The sequence below is a fragment of the Amblyomma mixtum genome, chromosome 1, assembly GCF_055824585.1.
Source record: "Amblyomma mixtum isolate Tamu chromosome 1, ASM5582458v1, whole genome shotgun sequence".
In the NCBI taxonomy this organism is placed as follows: domain Eukaryota; kingdom Metazoa; phylum Arthropoda; class Arachnida; order Ixodida; family Ixodidae; genus Amblyomma; species Amblyomma mixtum.
In genome coordinates, this window is record NC_143012.1 from 149,408,667 (window position 1) to 149,424,846 (window position 16,180).

The following is a 16,180-nucleotide window of genomic DNA, read 5'->3' on the forward strand; positions in this document are numbered from 1 at the left end:
CTCACTGCGCTGAAGAATGCGGGGAAGCTCGGAGAGGCGTCATTATCGCCGAAATTTCAAATGTCCACTGCCTGCTGCTTTGCGGCATCTGATGCCGGCAAACAATGCTTGGTGAACTTCAGTTTCAATGGCATTGACTTCCTTCCATGAAACAAAGTTTCTTTGATGGGAAAGCAATGCCGTCATACGTGACACCATTACGCTGTGCCCTGCAGAGAAGCCTGAGTGCCGATGCCATTTTATTCGGTAATTATGCCACCATTTCAAATGGTAGAGCAAAATGATTTCCCAGGCTTTACCTGCATGTCTGACACATTCGGCCCTTATAAACTCATTGAATCCTAAAACTACTTCAGTGGCCCTTTATGGCAGAATTTAAGTCAGATTTTTCCAGATCTTTGTTCAAAGGCTGTTTGACCTTGAACACTGATGCTCAAACCAAAACTGAATCATCACTGCCCAGCCATTCTTTTCTTTAATGACCACTATTTTGTTTATTTTGTAACTGAACATAACTGCACGCCTCACACTATTCTCACCTATACCACTCATTACACTGTCATGTACTCGAAGCTTATGAAGCACGTGCTTGAACCAAAATTTCTTTCTCAGAGCAGGCAAGGAATGGAACAGCATTTTCTATCACACCACTGCCATCGTCTACCAATCAGCTTTTGTACAGAGTGTTTCAAGCCATTTTACTCGACAAATACTGGAAATTCTTGTTCAAACTAACTCGGTTAAGACAAATTCTCGGCTAAGCCTAACATTATGAAAACATATGGTTGGTTCCCCATAGACTCAATGTGAAAAAAAAAAAATCCACTTAAGACGAATTCTTTCACGTGTCCTTTGGTCAGAACGAACTTCCGCAGCGACCGCGCCATCCGGCGGCTCCACGCAATGGCTCTCGCACAGCTTCCGCGCAGTACTCGTGAGGCAAGCGTGAGATGTAAAAAAAAATATCGAAGAACGCTTCCTCGCAAGAAAACATACCCCGCAAGAGAGCTTCCCCGCATTGGCCCTCCCCAAAGGTTGCTTCCCCGCGCCATCGCGCGAACGTGCGGGGAAGTGCCCTTGCGGGTGTAGGTAGGGAAAACGAGGCTCCTGCACGCCGGTCAGCGCGCCACAGCGATCAGGCGTGGTCCGATCTCAGCTCCGCGCGAGCGAGCATCATCGGCTGCGCGTGGCCTCCAGGGGACGAAAAGGTGCGTAGGCACAGCCAGTTCGTTGGCGCGTACACAATTTGACGGAAGCCTCATTTTTACCTTATGCAACATCACAACACACCTCACATGGACCTGCACTTATAAATGATGGTGTATTTGGAGCCATTGGGAAAGCAGAAAACAAAAGAACCCAAATAAGGCATGGCACAAGGGAGAGGAAAAGAGGCTACAAGAAATATGAACTAAAGGCCTCCGCCGCATTCAAGTAGGATGGCATGAGCTTGCGCCATCACTTTTCAGCTCACTTCAAGCACTGTAGTGTGCAGTAAATATGCTGTCTTTGCAATTTATGTTTGCACTGCAAGGTAATTTCACTCATTCTTCTCACATAACAGATGTTTTGACTCACCTAGCATGCTCACATGTCCCCTGTCAAAGCACATGGAATCTGCCAAAAATGCTCTTCATACCAAACCGATAACTCTCACAAACTTTTTCTCCCACTCACAAGCACAGCATCGTTTTCCTCTGCACCGTAACCAATTGTGAAAAATTTCCTACTGCGGTTACTGACCCTCTTAAGTTATTGCATCAGAAGCATCACTGGGGAAAAAAATGTGTCGTCGGTCATAAGATTCATTGATTGGCTGGCTGGAGGGAAGTGATCACACCAGACCAGAAAGGATGTCACTCCCAGTAAAGGAGTGATGATGAGTACTGACAATCCCAGTTACTGAGCTCCACTGGAGCCTCATAAACCAAAAAGAGCTGCACTAGACTGGTCACAGTCAGAGGGCACTCGGTTTCCTAAAAGATCTGCAACTCACAATAGCTTTAAAAACACCACTTACAGAGTGAAGCAATGAGCAAAAGTGCCATGTGCAATAAAAAATATCCACTAACTGCAAGTCTTTCACCTTCCATAATAACAGTATTAAAAAAAAAAAGAAGCAATTCAAAAGATGTGAGACTTCATAAGTTGTCAGCAGCATGACAGCTCGACAGCGAGACTTGGCATCCATCAGTGGTCCACAAAAAATGTGTGGCACACAAAAAGGACCACCAAAGCTTTTCTTTGCTTTGACCTTTGCAACTCAGTCTTCCCAGTGCACATCAACTGGTGTGACTTTCGCTATCTCGATTCCTAGAGGTATTGCAGGATCATATGACGGCAAGCTGTTATACAAAGCAAGTGCTGACCCTTCTTTGTCCTGCTCTACCTGCCATCAGTAACCAGACAACAAATGACCTTTGACCTTTCCTTCCATTACGCCTACATTCTCAGTGAAGCTTTTACAATTGCAAGTCCCCACAAAGCTGCATTGTTTTAAGTCCCATCAAAAAAAAAGAAAGGTGATGCTTCTCCACACAGCATTGGCGCATGCAAAGAAACTGAACTCAAGAGAAGCAGGGGACACCACCTAAAAAGCAAAACAATAAATGAAAAACCAATAACCTATAAAAAATATATATATGTCTGGAGAGATTCAAGAGTGTTCTAATCACTGGTCTCTAGTTAAGTCATCAAACTCTCCTTTCATTCTCCATGAAGAAGCAGTCCTCGTAGAAATGTACAGAGACTGTGGAGACCAATGTGAAGAACACACAATGTTAAATGAATCCCTTAATGCCCTGCAGCTACAAAGGCTTCACACACTTGCAAAAAAATACAACACAGGATCAAAACAAGTGTCTCACCCCATCTGATGCACCTTTCAGCAGCTGGACAAATTTCTTTGTGAGAAGGCCAAGGGAGGTGTCGTACCGATTGCGCTCTGAGCGACCTGCATGCAAAGGAATTCAGTTGCATTACGAGATTCACAGAATGCCACCTGACAGATCCAATCTGACAATGTATAATGTGCCCTCCCACCTTGCAATTTGAATTCAGAAATCTTACTCGTGATATTAAGAAGTAGATAAGAAAAGGTGCTCATTATGATCTATATGACAGAAACCAATAGCCACTGAAACCAAGGTGCACAGGGAATTTTTTTTCTCAATTTGTGGCGTTAATTAATTGGAGTAACAGTGATCTATATGACAAACCAATAGCCACTGAAACCAAGGTGCACAGGGAATTTTTTTTCTCAATTTGTGGCGTTAATTAATTGGAGTAACAGTGATCTATATGACAAACCAATAGCCACTGAAACCAAGGTGCATAGGGGATTTTTTTTCTCAATTTGTGGAATAAATTAATTGGAGATTAACGGTGTAATGGGGCAGATTTGAAGGAGAAAGCAGGTGACTTTCCCCCCAAGTGATAAAATTTTCCTGAGAAAACCACACTGGCCACATTTTTTTACAGTGGAAAAAATAATAATTAAGAAACGAATTATGCAAACCGGACTTCTGCCAGCCCCTAACTGCCTTATAGAAGAGTTAAGCATGAATCCCCCCCCCCCCCCCCCCCCCCCCCTTCGCATGAGATGCAAGGTGTGTAACAATGAAGCAGACAGCCGTACAATGCCAAGGACAGCAGAACAAGCCTCTTCAAGTTTTATTTTAAAAAATACCAGAGCTGGTACCCACACCAGCTCGTAGCAAAACCTTTGCCATACAAACGCTGCTTGCAATACAACAGCCACATGCAGAGCAAAGCAATGCCAAACTCCAACTAGTGACAGCAAGCGTGCAGGGCAGAACATACTTTTTTGGTGCGAGCTTCCAGCAGCGTTGGCCAGGCGCCCCTTCTTGGCTGCTGCTGGTGCCTTGAAGGCAAACGGCTCGGGGGACTCCATGTCTAGCCGACGCTTGACCTGAAACCACCACAGTGGGGACCCAACGCTCAGACATGTGTGCCTCTGGGTCAGCACTCTCACGCCAGCCCTGTTCTCCACTGTTTACATTCACTCACATGGCGGCCACTTGTCAGCATATGTTGAGAGGTGTGCGCTGGTGCATTTATTTTCAACGCGGGAGTGTGTACAGGGCTAGATTTGCGTCGCTAAAGCATCCCCGGATAGGTCTGACCGCAGAACATAGGCAGGTGAGTCAGGTCCGACGGCCGCGGTAAGAACGAGCGGGCCACGCGTCGCACATGGCGATCGACGTAATGCGTATCGCGGCAGCTGCTACTTCGAAAACAGTGCCACACCGCAGAGCTTTCATCGCGATGTCCCGTTCAGGCAGCCAGCTCGTGTGGCCACGTTCGGTGGCGGCGGGCCACGCGGGAGGATCAAGGGTTCCATGTGCGTATCGCGCCACCGCGGAGTCCCGAAAAACGTCGCGGCGGCAGAGAGGGCGTGGGAAAAAACTGAGACCCTCCGCCGGCGCCCGAGCGTGTCGGTTCTCGCCGGTCAGAATACAAACAAACAGAAAAACGCTTTAAAAGGGCGCGGCGTCGACAGCCGCGGGCTCCCGAAAATCGCCGAGCGCAGCAGCTGATCGCGAGCAGGCCACGCAGGCCGGCCTCGGGCATCTGCGCAGTGCTCTCGCGAGTCCACGCCACGCACACACGTTGCCCGCTTCGCCCACCTAACAATGCGCTGCGTCTCACGTCCCGATGCGAAGCAGCTGCAACGGGCCCTGCACACCGGCAGAGTCCCCGGATCGGTGCGATTCCCTGAACCGACTGCCACGCACGGGGCGGGTGCTTTTTCGGCCCGCACGAAAACGTAGCCGCGGCGGCCGGACGCACACCTGCCCTTAGGGGTGACAGACAAGAGCAATGCAGGCACGCCGCCGCGGTGACACGACTTCGATCGCGAGCTCGGGCCGCGAGTTCCCGCTATTTCCCGCCGTGGCGGAGGTAATTAGCCAAGAGGGACGGGCAGGGGCACCAGCGAGGCGCAGGTGAGCAGCGCGAAACCGCGGAAGGCGACGTGCACGCTGGTGGGGGGGATGGCGGAGGGGGGACACGTTACAGCGGACACGGCGTGCGCCGCTGCTCGCATTGTTCTTCCGGGACATGCATTACGTTCGCGCTTTGGGACGGACTTACGAACGACGAGACTGCACACAGATCAAGAACGGAGTTTTTTGGTGGCTGCCGCCGGCAGACCTCAACGGCCACTTCGCGTGGCCGCAGCCCCGATGCCGCGGGGGAGGCAGGGCTATTGGCGAATAAAGGGCGACATTTCCAGATCCCAACGGTTTCGTAACGGTGTCTGCCGTTTTCCAAGCTCACATCGGGGCGAGGGGCTGCAATTCGGTAGGGTCCGAGCGCCGCAAAAAGTCGGCCTGTGCGGAAGGTCCCCAGGCCCGATCGCGGAAGTCGTTTGTAAACAAAGGAAGCCAAAGGGCAGAGTGCCCGCGAAATGCCTTTCCGAGACTGCGCCCAGCCGGCCTTTCAACGGCCCCGGGTCAAGCCCGAGGTCCAATGGGACCTCCAGTGACCCACCTGGTTCCTTTCGGCGGGTGGCTTGGCAGGATTGCGGGCTAGGTAAAAGTGGTCGGGCGTCTGTCCGTACTCGTCCATCACAATGGCAGCCGGCGGCAGCTGGCCCGGCTTGACGAGCGAGCGCCGCGATCCGTCCGATTCCTTGGCCGTGGGTGTCTTGAAGCTTCCGCTGGCCATCTCCGGGTGAATGAAGTCCACCTGACGCGTGGAGATCATCATCCCTCGACGCGATGCGGCCCGCACTGCCGGCAGCCGGCGCCCAGCACAAAGTAGGCTTCCGCTACGCGGACATGGTGGACTCGAAAAAACGGCCTCGAAACGAGTAATATGAGCTCTTCTATCAAAACTGTGCCATGATTGCTAAAGCAGATGGACCAGAGAGTCGATCCGACAAAATCTGAAGCAGGAACAACGAGTTAAAGGGACCGGATGACTTCGATTTAAAAGTCCGCTGCGGACGGTATAACGTTCGGCCGTTTCGCGCAAAAAAAGCGCCGCGTACAAAGACGCGCGCTCTCGTCGTATTTCGCGCGAAAATATTCCCGCCAGAGGGGTGAGGCAGTTTGCGGTGCACGGTTCGCCGCGTCTTGCTCCTAAATCGGCCCAGAGTGTCATATTCTAATAAAATTTTGGTCGCATTTTGAAATCAGTCATTTAATTTGTTACACTGACCATTACGAGCAATCATTTAAGCGAAAATTTTCGGTTATTTTGTGAAACGAACCGGACAGCTGTGGGAACCACGGAGCAGACCGGTGTAGTTTCTGTTTCTCTAAACTATTTTCTGCGTGAAAGTGAAGGTGCCTTGCAAAATTATGAGAGATTCCGAGCGCCATGTATCAAAACAACATATTGTCCTGGAAAGAAACTCACATTTAACGTAAACATTTTGCCTTCCTATCGCAGTGACTCTGGCAAGAGTCGTCTGCTTCCGACCGGCCCCGCCCACCGTTCGTGTTTCGCCGACTGCCATTGGCCCGCCCACAACCAATGATGCAACAGGGCCTTTAAATATGGCGGCGGTTGATACTCTTGCGCACGACCCCCTCTGCTCTTGCGATAGCGTGGTTGATCGGAGTTCGGAAGCTCGCAGAGGTAGGCCAAGGCTAGCGAGGACAGCCAGGTCGTCACGTGACGGTACCGTCGTGACAGCTGTGTGTATGACAGCGGCTTTCGGCGTCGCGGTTCGGGCTATGCGGTGGTGCGATGACCGCCACCTTGGTCTGCGATGTGTCGGAGAAGAAGAAAACCGACAAGCGTGTCCACTACGCCCCCTTGGCCGGCGGCCAGAACCCTCCGGGACGAAAGAGGAGCCTCTGCCGTAAGCGCGCGCGGCTCGCACCGCGCCTGAAGTTCCGGCGCGCTCGCGCCTTGTGGTGGTGGTAGAAGTGCACTGTGCGGGGAAACGGTCTTCCGCGCAGAATGACATTGATCTAAGTTGCTTCTCGGCCGAAAGCACATCGCTAAGCACGATGTGACATGCGCGCATATGCCACGTTCCGCTGTGTGGCTCTGCGCGTCTGCTCGGCTCTGCCGTCTGTTTTCATGCGGACGGAAGTGCATCTTCACGGGAAGTAGTAGGTGCGCATGTTGGCGCCACGGATACTGTGCTGTGCGAAGCTACCATATGTTCTGAACATTCCTTTGCCCATACGCGCGAGGGGTTTTCGAAAACAAGCTTCCAGTTGCGATTTTGCCGGCAGCAGTGCGCGAACGTGCATCTGCGAGCCTAGCACCAACTGCCCACGTATTGCATCACAAATTTCAACCGTCGGACGGCTTTTTCTTCGAGTGTCGCGCGGTGATCTGGCGGTCAGTTCATACCCCTGTCGTTGAGGTGCACGTACTGTGTACTACTTTGGCGAAAACACTTCGCGTGGTCGTTGCTCCCACGCATGTAACGAGGAGCCCTGGGAGAAAGCCGGTCGCAGCCCTGCAGAGTGCTAGTTTCGGGTTTAGCGTTCGGGTACTGGTGCACCGAAAGGCGACGAAAGGGATGTTTTTTTAACTGACGCGAAAGGAATATAAGATACTGCGGCTAAAAATGCAACACTCCTTTCTTTCTGTAACTTGCCAGAAACGGCTGCAGGAGACAGCAGTAAACGCTGTGTAGGTCATTTTTGAGCTTTATCAACACTATCGCTCATGCTCTGCTAGGAGGACTGAGTACCAGAAATAATTTCTTGAAACGAGCATTAAAATACGAAATAACTTGATTACTGAAAGGACAAAACGGGCCAGTGGCACTGTTCTCATCTGCCAAGCTCCATCATTATTGCTGTACGTGAAGAAAAATGAACTCGCGTGTACTTGTCCCTCGTCAAATTGTTTTGGTGAGCAGTCATCAAATCAAAAAACAGCTCACTTTTTTCAAACAGGCGAACTCGTGGTGCACAGATTGTTCTCTTGGCCAACTTCATGTCTTCTAGCCTCTTTCTTTAAGCCTGTGGATCAACAGATCGCAGGGTGCAGTTTCAAAACTTTGAGTAGGACGTGAGAGACCTGGGCAGAGGAAGAACTGGCTGACAGAAATTTGGCGTGACTCTTAAGGATGCAACGTTTGCCACCACTTTGTTGCCCCAATGCATGTGCTTACCCTGAGTAGCTGAATGTGAATTAGCCTTGTAAGGAAAACCTGCGGTTGAAACCTGTGGTTGATGCTTAATGAAATGAAAACATGGACAGCACTTTTTAACTCATGGGATTTATTTTGTTGCAGAAGAGAGACAGGGAGAGAGTTTAATGAATACAGGAGAGGTCTGCCTGGTTATGAGCCTAGCATGCTACTCCAATTTTGTTGCAAGGGTGGCAGTTTGGGCTAGTTACTATAGTTCTAAATACATACACTGCAACAAGATGAAAGGAGCAACACCGCAGACACTAGACCACAACTGATGTTTACCGTAAGTAGTGTGGAGAAAACACGCATAAACAAGGGGTAAAACAGTTTCATATAAATATATGCGCATGTGACATGCTTATGGAATGGCACAGTTTAAATACCAAAGCTCAGCTGAAAGCTTCATATAATAAATGTAGTATGCCACAACTGTCTGTCTTTGGAAGTATAAAAGAGGCTTTAAAGAGCTCGGAAGAGACCACTGTCAAACATTGCGGAGATCGATATCATCTACTTGCTGTTTACTACCCAGACTGTGTGAGGCACACTAGTAAAAATTCATTACAGCAGGAGCTCGCAAACTATGTGTTCACGGGACTTGGATTCCTTGTAGCGCTCTCGGAGCTCCTCGAGCAGCTGATTCCATGCATGCCTCATGTACCACTTTTTCTTTTACCGCTTTTTACTTGGGGACTTAAGTTTATAGTTTATTGCACATTAGAATACAAGTTAAACACATACAAGAAGTTAGTACTGTAGGAGGTCCTATGGTTAAAAAAACTGTCAGGGGGACATCCTTTAATAAAGTACAAAGACAGTGGTCGTTAGTTACTGTCACGTGGATATACAATGGCCTCAGTAATAACAACATAGTTAGTAAAGAAACTAAAAAAGTTAGAAATCACTGCGGCGACCCGCATTGGGAGAATGCGAAAGCATTGACGCCTCCTTGGCACTCGTCGCCTTTCTTTATCATTTTGTCTTTGTTTGTGAATTAATTTAACTGCTGAATTAGCATAATTGTCTTATGCTTTAATTAAAGATTGGTTTAATTGCTCCAATTATACTTTCTTTCACTCAATCAACCATTTTGGTTTTTCAAATATGGTGCTGTGGTTGCTTTCCTGTCCACTTGTTATATCTCCGTCCAGCCTATTGAACCGTCGAATGGTTTTTGCCGATAATTAACTAATTAATCTATGTCAATGAAACTTTTTTGTTCAATTAATTATCACACATCAAATACATTTCAATTCACCAAACTTTATTTTCACTCTTTTTCCACTATTTTGCCATCCACGGCTGTATTCTTGTCCACTCACTTCAGACATTGATGCTATTTCGACGGTTTTTTTTAACATTTTTGGGTCTAATTAATTAACTAATCATTCTATTGACATAATTTTTTGCACATCATCCTCTTTCGATTACAACCACTAGTTTGATGCTATCTCTTCTGGGAACATCACAACTGCTGTGGACACGTTGGTGACACGACCCCGCCGACGTAGCCTGGAAATGTTTTCGCATTAATAACACATACGAAACACAGCAACGAGCGATATGAGTGGAGTATATAACAATAGCAAAGAATAACAGACAAAATAGCATCATGGTGCGTAAAAACTAAATCTTGATTCACAAGGCTAAATATATTTTAATACAGGTAAGAAAAATGAACTCTTGGGCAAGGTTTTAATATCGTGTGGTAAGGAATTCCATGAGGTTATACCAGTGAATATTGCGGAAAGTTTTCCATTGTACATACTTTTGGAAGGAGCACATTTAGACGCTCGGAAAACTTAGTTTCATTAGTCTCATTAAAGTAATGGTTGGGGAAGTTCTGGGTCACGATGAATAACCCGATAAACAACTGATTTCATTTCATTTATTTTTCCCTTAAAGGCCCGAGGGCATCACATAAGGGGGGAGCACACTCAAGATTTGTACCAATGAAGACAAGGCTAAGAGGCGGAATCTTTAGAGTGGAATGGAATAGCAGCCAAATGGGCTATATGTCATTAGTCTATGCACTTGGCGCATACTGTAATTGCTCGTAGCAGGCTGTTTTACCATACAAAAATTATTTGTTGAGGGGCTTTGCATTTTCTTGCATGAAAGCCAAGGCATCTGGAGCTCCACAGCACCTTTCGAAAGCCACCGGTGGTTCCCCGAGGGCAAAAAACTGTGGGGAGACACTTAACTCACCTTAAGAGTGGAATTGCAATGGCAATATATTTTACATTTGTCACAGCTTCTGTTTCAACTTCTCTATGCGTGTTTACATCAATTTGTCTGCAGTTGTCAGTCCACTAACTTGTTAGAGTTTGTGTTAGTTTGGGGCGTGGGAGCCCCGTGAGCTTGTATAGCTCTTATAGCTCTGCAGGAGCTTGTATAGCTCTACAGCAACCGTAGAGCTGGTGTTCTCTAAAAACCAATCATAAAATGCTAGAAGCCCTAGGAAAGCCTGTAGAGAGGTCTTGTCAGCCGGTTTTGGTGCGTGAAAGATTGCGTAACCTTTTCTTCGGCCATGTGAACACCTTGAGAGTCAATCTTATGTCCTAGAAACTTGGCTGAGTTGATGCCGAAGCGGTCTTTCTCTTGCTTGAGGTGTAGGCCTTTCTTGCTTAGCCTAGACAGGACTTTGTCTAGACGCTGCGCATGCTCTGTAGTGTCCTTAGTACCGACAATATTATCACCAAGATAAACACTCACCCCTGGAATTCCTGCCAGTGTTGCCTCCATCATACGCTGGATGATGGCTGGCGCTACAGATATTCCGAAAGGCTGCCGTTTTACCCTGAACAATCCCTTGGTGGTGTTGACAGTGAGCAATGCGGCTGTCTCGTTGTCGACCTTTAGCTGTTGATAGGCTTGGTAGAGGTCCTGCGTTGAGAAGATGGTACCACCACGGAACTTTGTGAATACCTCCACGGTTGTTCGTAGCAGGTGCGCCGTCTTCTTGACCACTGCATTAACAGCACTCCTGTATTCGTCACAAATGCAAAATGTCCCGTCCCTTTTGCGGACCCACACTAAAGGTGTGGCCATTCTGGCATGTTGCGTCGGCTCCAGGATGCCTTGCTTTTGCAGACGGTCGATCTTTTCTTCCATTGGCTCTTGGTGGGCTATAGGTACTGAACGTGTGTTACAGAACTTTGGTGTTGCGCCTTCTTCCAAGTCTAAATGAACCAAAGGTCCCACGTAGCCGTCGATGTCTTGCTTAAATACATCAGAATGGTGTGCGAGAACCTCCCGGAGCTCTTGACTTCGCTCAGCGACCTGGTTAATTCCGCGCACGCAGATGTGCAGCGCCGAAAACCAGTCACGTCCTAGCATGTTGCAGCCAGTTCCTTTCATCACCAGCAGAGGCAGCACACAGTCCTTTGACTTAAAGCGGACACAAACTTGTGCCGATTTGAGGGCGTGAAGTTCCTCTCCTGACCAAGTGCGCAAGGCAAGGGGTTCCTTCGAAAGCTTCGGGACGGTCGTTGGCCATGTCTGGTGGTAAACAGCCTCGCTGATCAGAGAAAACGATGTGCCTGTGTCGACTTCGAATGTTAGGTGCTTTAGTGGCACTATCACCATCAGCAGTGCTGGCTATGTGGGGCCACGTGCGGAGTAGAATAAACCTAGTTGATACCTGGTTCCCGGCCTGTTCGCTTCGTCCGTGTCGCACTCCATTTCATTTGTAGGGAACTAAGTCTCTATCCCTCTACAGGTGCCTTCCCTCGACTTCAACAAGACATTTGGGGCAGGATTTTCGCCCACTTACTACGTGAAGCTCGTAGCATGGATCGCTATGCATAGTGTCATTGCTCGTGGACCAAGCGTTCACACTGCGTGTTCCTTGTCTGGAGTTGGACTTGTCTTCCTTGGTTTTCTTCTTCTGGGCGATGCAAGCATTCTCGATGTGACCCTTCTTGGAACGAAAACAGCATTGCACCGTCCTGAACTTGCAGCTAGCAGCCTCGTGCTAGCCATCACATTGATAGCACTGCTGTTGCTACGGTGAGTTTTTGCATTCCTTTTAGGTTGAGAAGTTTTGTGCACTTCTGCGGAGCTTGTAACTCCCTTGAGTCCTCGCTGCTGCCTTGACGCACTCCCTGATGAGAGGGCCAGGTCTAAAGCACATTGCAAAGTCGAGCCTTTCTCTGCAAACAGTCTCTGTTGTTCGTCACAGATCCCGCAGATGAACCTGTCGCGAAGCAAGACATCCTGGGGCAGCATGGTGGGGTTCGTTACAACCGGTGCATGGCTTTCTGTGAGTGGTGTCGATGTTGCAGACGTCATTAGAACTCCAAAGTTGCAATCGGCTGTCAGATTTCTGAAAGCTGCGACGTAGCTGCTGGTCGATTCCTCCGGCAGTTGGTCATGTTGCAGGGAAACGTAGCGGCTGTACAGCTCAGATGGTCTGGGATCAAAGTGCGTCTGGAGAAGTGTGACTAGGTCTCCATAGCTGACCTCTCCGGGAGTCTTCAGTGTGACCAGCGCACAAGCAGTCTTGAAGGTGTCGGCTCCGCATAGCGTCAGGGGGCACGGGCGCTGTTTTGCTTCGTCGGAGACATCGTTTTCCACGAAGTACAAGGTGAGGCACTGAATCCACTATGACCAATTCTTGCCGTTAAAAGGCTCGATGGCACCATTCAGTCCTCCAGCAGGCGTCGGTGAGACCTCGAACTGCGTACATTCTAAATCCTACTTCTCGTCGCCAGTATTAAAAATTTGTGTTAGTTTGGGCGTGGGAGCCCCACGAGCAGGGAATCTCTCAACACAGTTGCTGGGCTTTTATTGCAGTAGAGGGGGAGAGAGAGGGCGAGTGTAAAAGAAAGCACTTCCGGTGCCGTGGGAGTGCAGGCGGTCCAAGTATGGTGCCTAGTCAGAGGGAATGGGGTATGCATCAAGCGACGGGGCCGTAGGGGTCGGGTGTCATCGGGGGAGATGCCTGCTAGTTTCTTGGAAGCAACTGGCTTGTATGCACAAAGGAGGCAAGGGCCGGTGGAGCGGCCTTGGGCAAAGCCTTGGGTCGCTTGGTCTGCGAACACGACACAACTGCCATTCTCAGACCGCCAGTTGCAGTAGCAATTATCCGATATGATATGACGGTGTCAACATCTACATGCATGATACATATTTTTTATTTCTATTTTTTTCATTCTTCGTTGAACTCAAGCCACTCATGCCTATCTCGACCAGTCAGCAAATTTCCTGGATGGATGGATGATAATGGCTTTACCTTTGTATTGGGCAGCAGCTTGCGCCACCTGGCCTATGATTCCCCCATTAAAATTTTTTCTCTGTTTCATTTTTTTCCTTTTAAAATGTCTACTTTGACTGTCAAATTTGACTGTCTTTGAAATGTGTAATTTGATGGGTGAATTTTCACAAAATCACCCATCCCTTGACTTCCTCCATCAATCTTCTAAGCTCCTTTTAGTGAAAGCCACGCTTCTCTCATCCATTTGTCCATCCTCCCCAGTGCCCTCGGTTCCCTCCGGAAGGGTGGGGCAAAGTTCTGGGCACCTCAAAACTAAGTTTTTTATGGTCCCCATTCCAGTTCTACAGTACGGCCCTAGGTTGCTCATGACGTGGACTGTAATGCTAAGTTACTGCCTGCTAACGATGCTATAGAGAGATGGCAGGGAGATGGGTCTCTTGCAAACACAAAGTGAGCAAGGGAGGAGGAAAGCCTCAGGGAGCTTGCCAAAGTTTCAACAAGAGGCTTCTCTTCGTCTAGGCGAAATGTTCATCATTGATGTGGCTTAAATACGGCCTTAACTTGAATTGAGGACCACGCAGCGAGCTATGGAAAGGAAAACGATAGGTGTAGTGTTAAGAGATGGGAAGAGGGCGGAGTGGGTCAGGGAACAAGCATGACATCCTAGTCGAAATCAACGGGAAGAAATGGGCTTGGGCTAGGAATGTAATGTGAAGGCAAGATAACTGATGATCCTTAAGGGTAGCGGAGTGGATTCCAAGGGAAATGAAGCCTAGCAGGGAACAGCAGAAAGTTAGGTGGACGGACGAGATTAAAGGGACACTGAGGAGAGCTCTATTGATATTTTTTTTATAGCAAAATCCCATAGTTCGGCATTTCATGCCTTTGTTGCCACTTGGCCGGCAGCGAAAGATGCATTTATTTCTAAGAAATTTGGATTCGAAGTTTAAATAGTTTTTCCCGCCGCTCTGATTCAAACTTGGGATTCTGCTATGACGACACAGAACTAAGTGACGTGAAACATGACATTCACATGACGTAACGCAGACTCCGTGATTTCTGGAGGCCAGCAGTGCGGCCCAGCAGCAGCCGAAAAGAAAGCTACCGCCGGCCGCACGTTGAAGGCATCTATCGGCTATTGCGGCCGTCGCTTCGTTTACATTTGCACCGGCGTTTTACCAGCGTTACAATGGATCCCGTTCTCGAAGTCGTCAACGAAGTTCTCGCAAATAGAAGCCTTTAGCATACCGTGTACCTTGTTACCGTTAGCGGAATACCGGGAGCCCCCATACCGCTGAGAGCAAGCGCTGATTGGTCCCGGCGCTGCAGGAGCGCGCGTAGCTATCGGGTACGTGGCGCCATCTGGCGACGTCAAGGAGATTTGCGCATGCATTTGCTGCGCCTCAGTGATTCGTAGCTTCTCGTGTCCTAGTGTTGCTAGAACTATTGGTTCTAGCAACACTGTTTTGTCCTATGACGCCATGAAGCTTGTACTTGCGAGTTTGGCCTGTGGCGGCGATACCTGTATTTTGGTTCTTGCTCTTTTCTATGTTACAGGAGCTTTGTTGTCAGTATGAATGGCGTTTTTGTAATCAGGAGCTGGTATTCTGTCGATGCAAGTCAACTTCAATTTCTCCTCAGTGTCCCTTTAAGAGGTTTGCAGGGATAGTGTGGCCGCAGCTGGCATAGGACAGGGTTAAGTGGGGAGACATGGGAGAGGCCTTTGCCCTGCAGTGGGCGTAGTCAGGCTGATGATGTTGATGAAATAGGGCCTTCACTTCGAAGAAGAAGGCCTGCACATAGGGAGCTGTGACAGGTGGCATGGTATGACCAGTTGTGCTGACCTGGATAAACTAGAGCTCAATTGAGCATTAAGGCCGAAGAAAATACCGTGAAGCAAAGAAAAAAAAAGGAAAGGGGTAGAGAAAAAGAGGGGAGGGGGGAGAGAGAGCAAATGGTAGCAGGTGGTGCAGAGCCTAATGTAAAAGTAGGTGAAAATAAACAATAATAAAAGAAAGGGGAAATGGGGGAGGAGAAGGGGGCGAATAGGGAAATGAGCAGGGTGAAAGAACTGATAAAGAGGCATGTGCAGCACTAGAAAAAAAAGTAATTTTTTAGTTTTTCTTTTGCTTGGACTACATGCAGGATCTTTTTAAGAATTACGTCAGTGCCGGAATGTACTGGAGAGATTATAAGTTTTCTTTGGAAATGTTGATCCCTGCTGGTTGTAAGGCTTTAAATTTGTGGATTAGGAATGCCTCTCTGTACCGCGTGTTCTGTATTTATCTGTCTAGGTTGCAAAAAAATTCACCTGTGCAAACTATTGGCCTGTTTGGGCTCAATCACCGACCACAAGGCAGCTTGTGATATTCTGTGTTTTCCGCTAAATAACTTAGCATCGGAACTTGCCTGGATTGTCCAGCATCAGTGAAAAACTGCAGTCGGCTGCGCTTAGTTTTCGTCGAAGTGAGTGGAATAGCCAATTTTGAAGGCTGTGTCATCTGGCAAACTGCGAGGCAGCCAGTGTCTCTGCTCAGAGTTGGGTGGGTCTCGCAGTTCCCTAGATGATGCAGCCTTGAAGCAAAAAGTGTGTCGAAACAACCAAATGCGGTAGTGCCAACACAACATTGTAAGAGAAAGTGAAGATAAAGAAGCGGGAAAGCTGTGATGAAAATACTAGCTTGGAAGAAAGAGAAAAAAAAGAAATGTAGGTATCGGCTAACAAGGAGAAAACAAAAATAAAACAGGACCAGCAGGAAATGTAGGCAGCACATAAACACAGTGCAATAATAATGCGGTTTTAAACAATGACCACATATGCATCAACG

General features: G+C 48.4%; 2 protein-coding genes across 4 annotated transcripts in view; one reads left to right on the forward strand and one right to left on the reverse strand.

Moving 5' to 3' along the window:
- Positions 1 to 6,030, reverse strand: part of LOC149367929 (transcription factor E2F3-like) — a 32,818-nt gene extending 26,788 nt beyond the window's left edge. The window contains exons 1-3 of one of the 3 annotated variants that reach the window (XM_089557930.1): positions 5,515 to 6,030; positions 3,823 to 3,931; positions 2,868 to 2,953 (exon numbers count right to left, since the gene is read on the reverse strand). In XM_089557930.1, coding sequence (XP_089414056.1) covers positions 2,868 to 2,953; positions 3,823 to 3,931; positions 5,515 to 5,733 — 414 coding nt within the window. In that variant the 5' untranslated portion in view covers positions 5,734 to 6,030. The other 2 variants (XM_089557935.1, XM_089557932.1) reach the window with 2 other exon arrangements.
- A 541-nt stretch (positions 6,031 to 6,571) lies between these two features.
- The window catches only part of LOC149367931 (sialin-like), a 59,507-nt gene continuing 49,898 nt past the window's right edge, over positions 6,572 to 16,180 (forward strand). Inside the window, exon 1 of the mRNA XM_089557941.1 lies at positions 6,572 to 6,835. Within this exon, the coding sequence (XP_089414067.1) occupies positions 6,721 to 6,835 (115 nt within the window). The 5' untranslated portion in view covers positions 6,572 to 6,720. The remainder of the gene's footprint in view (positions 6,836 to 16,180) is intronic.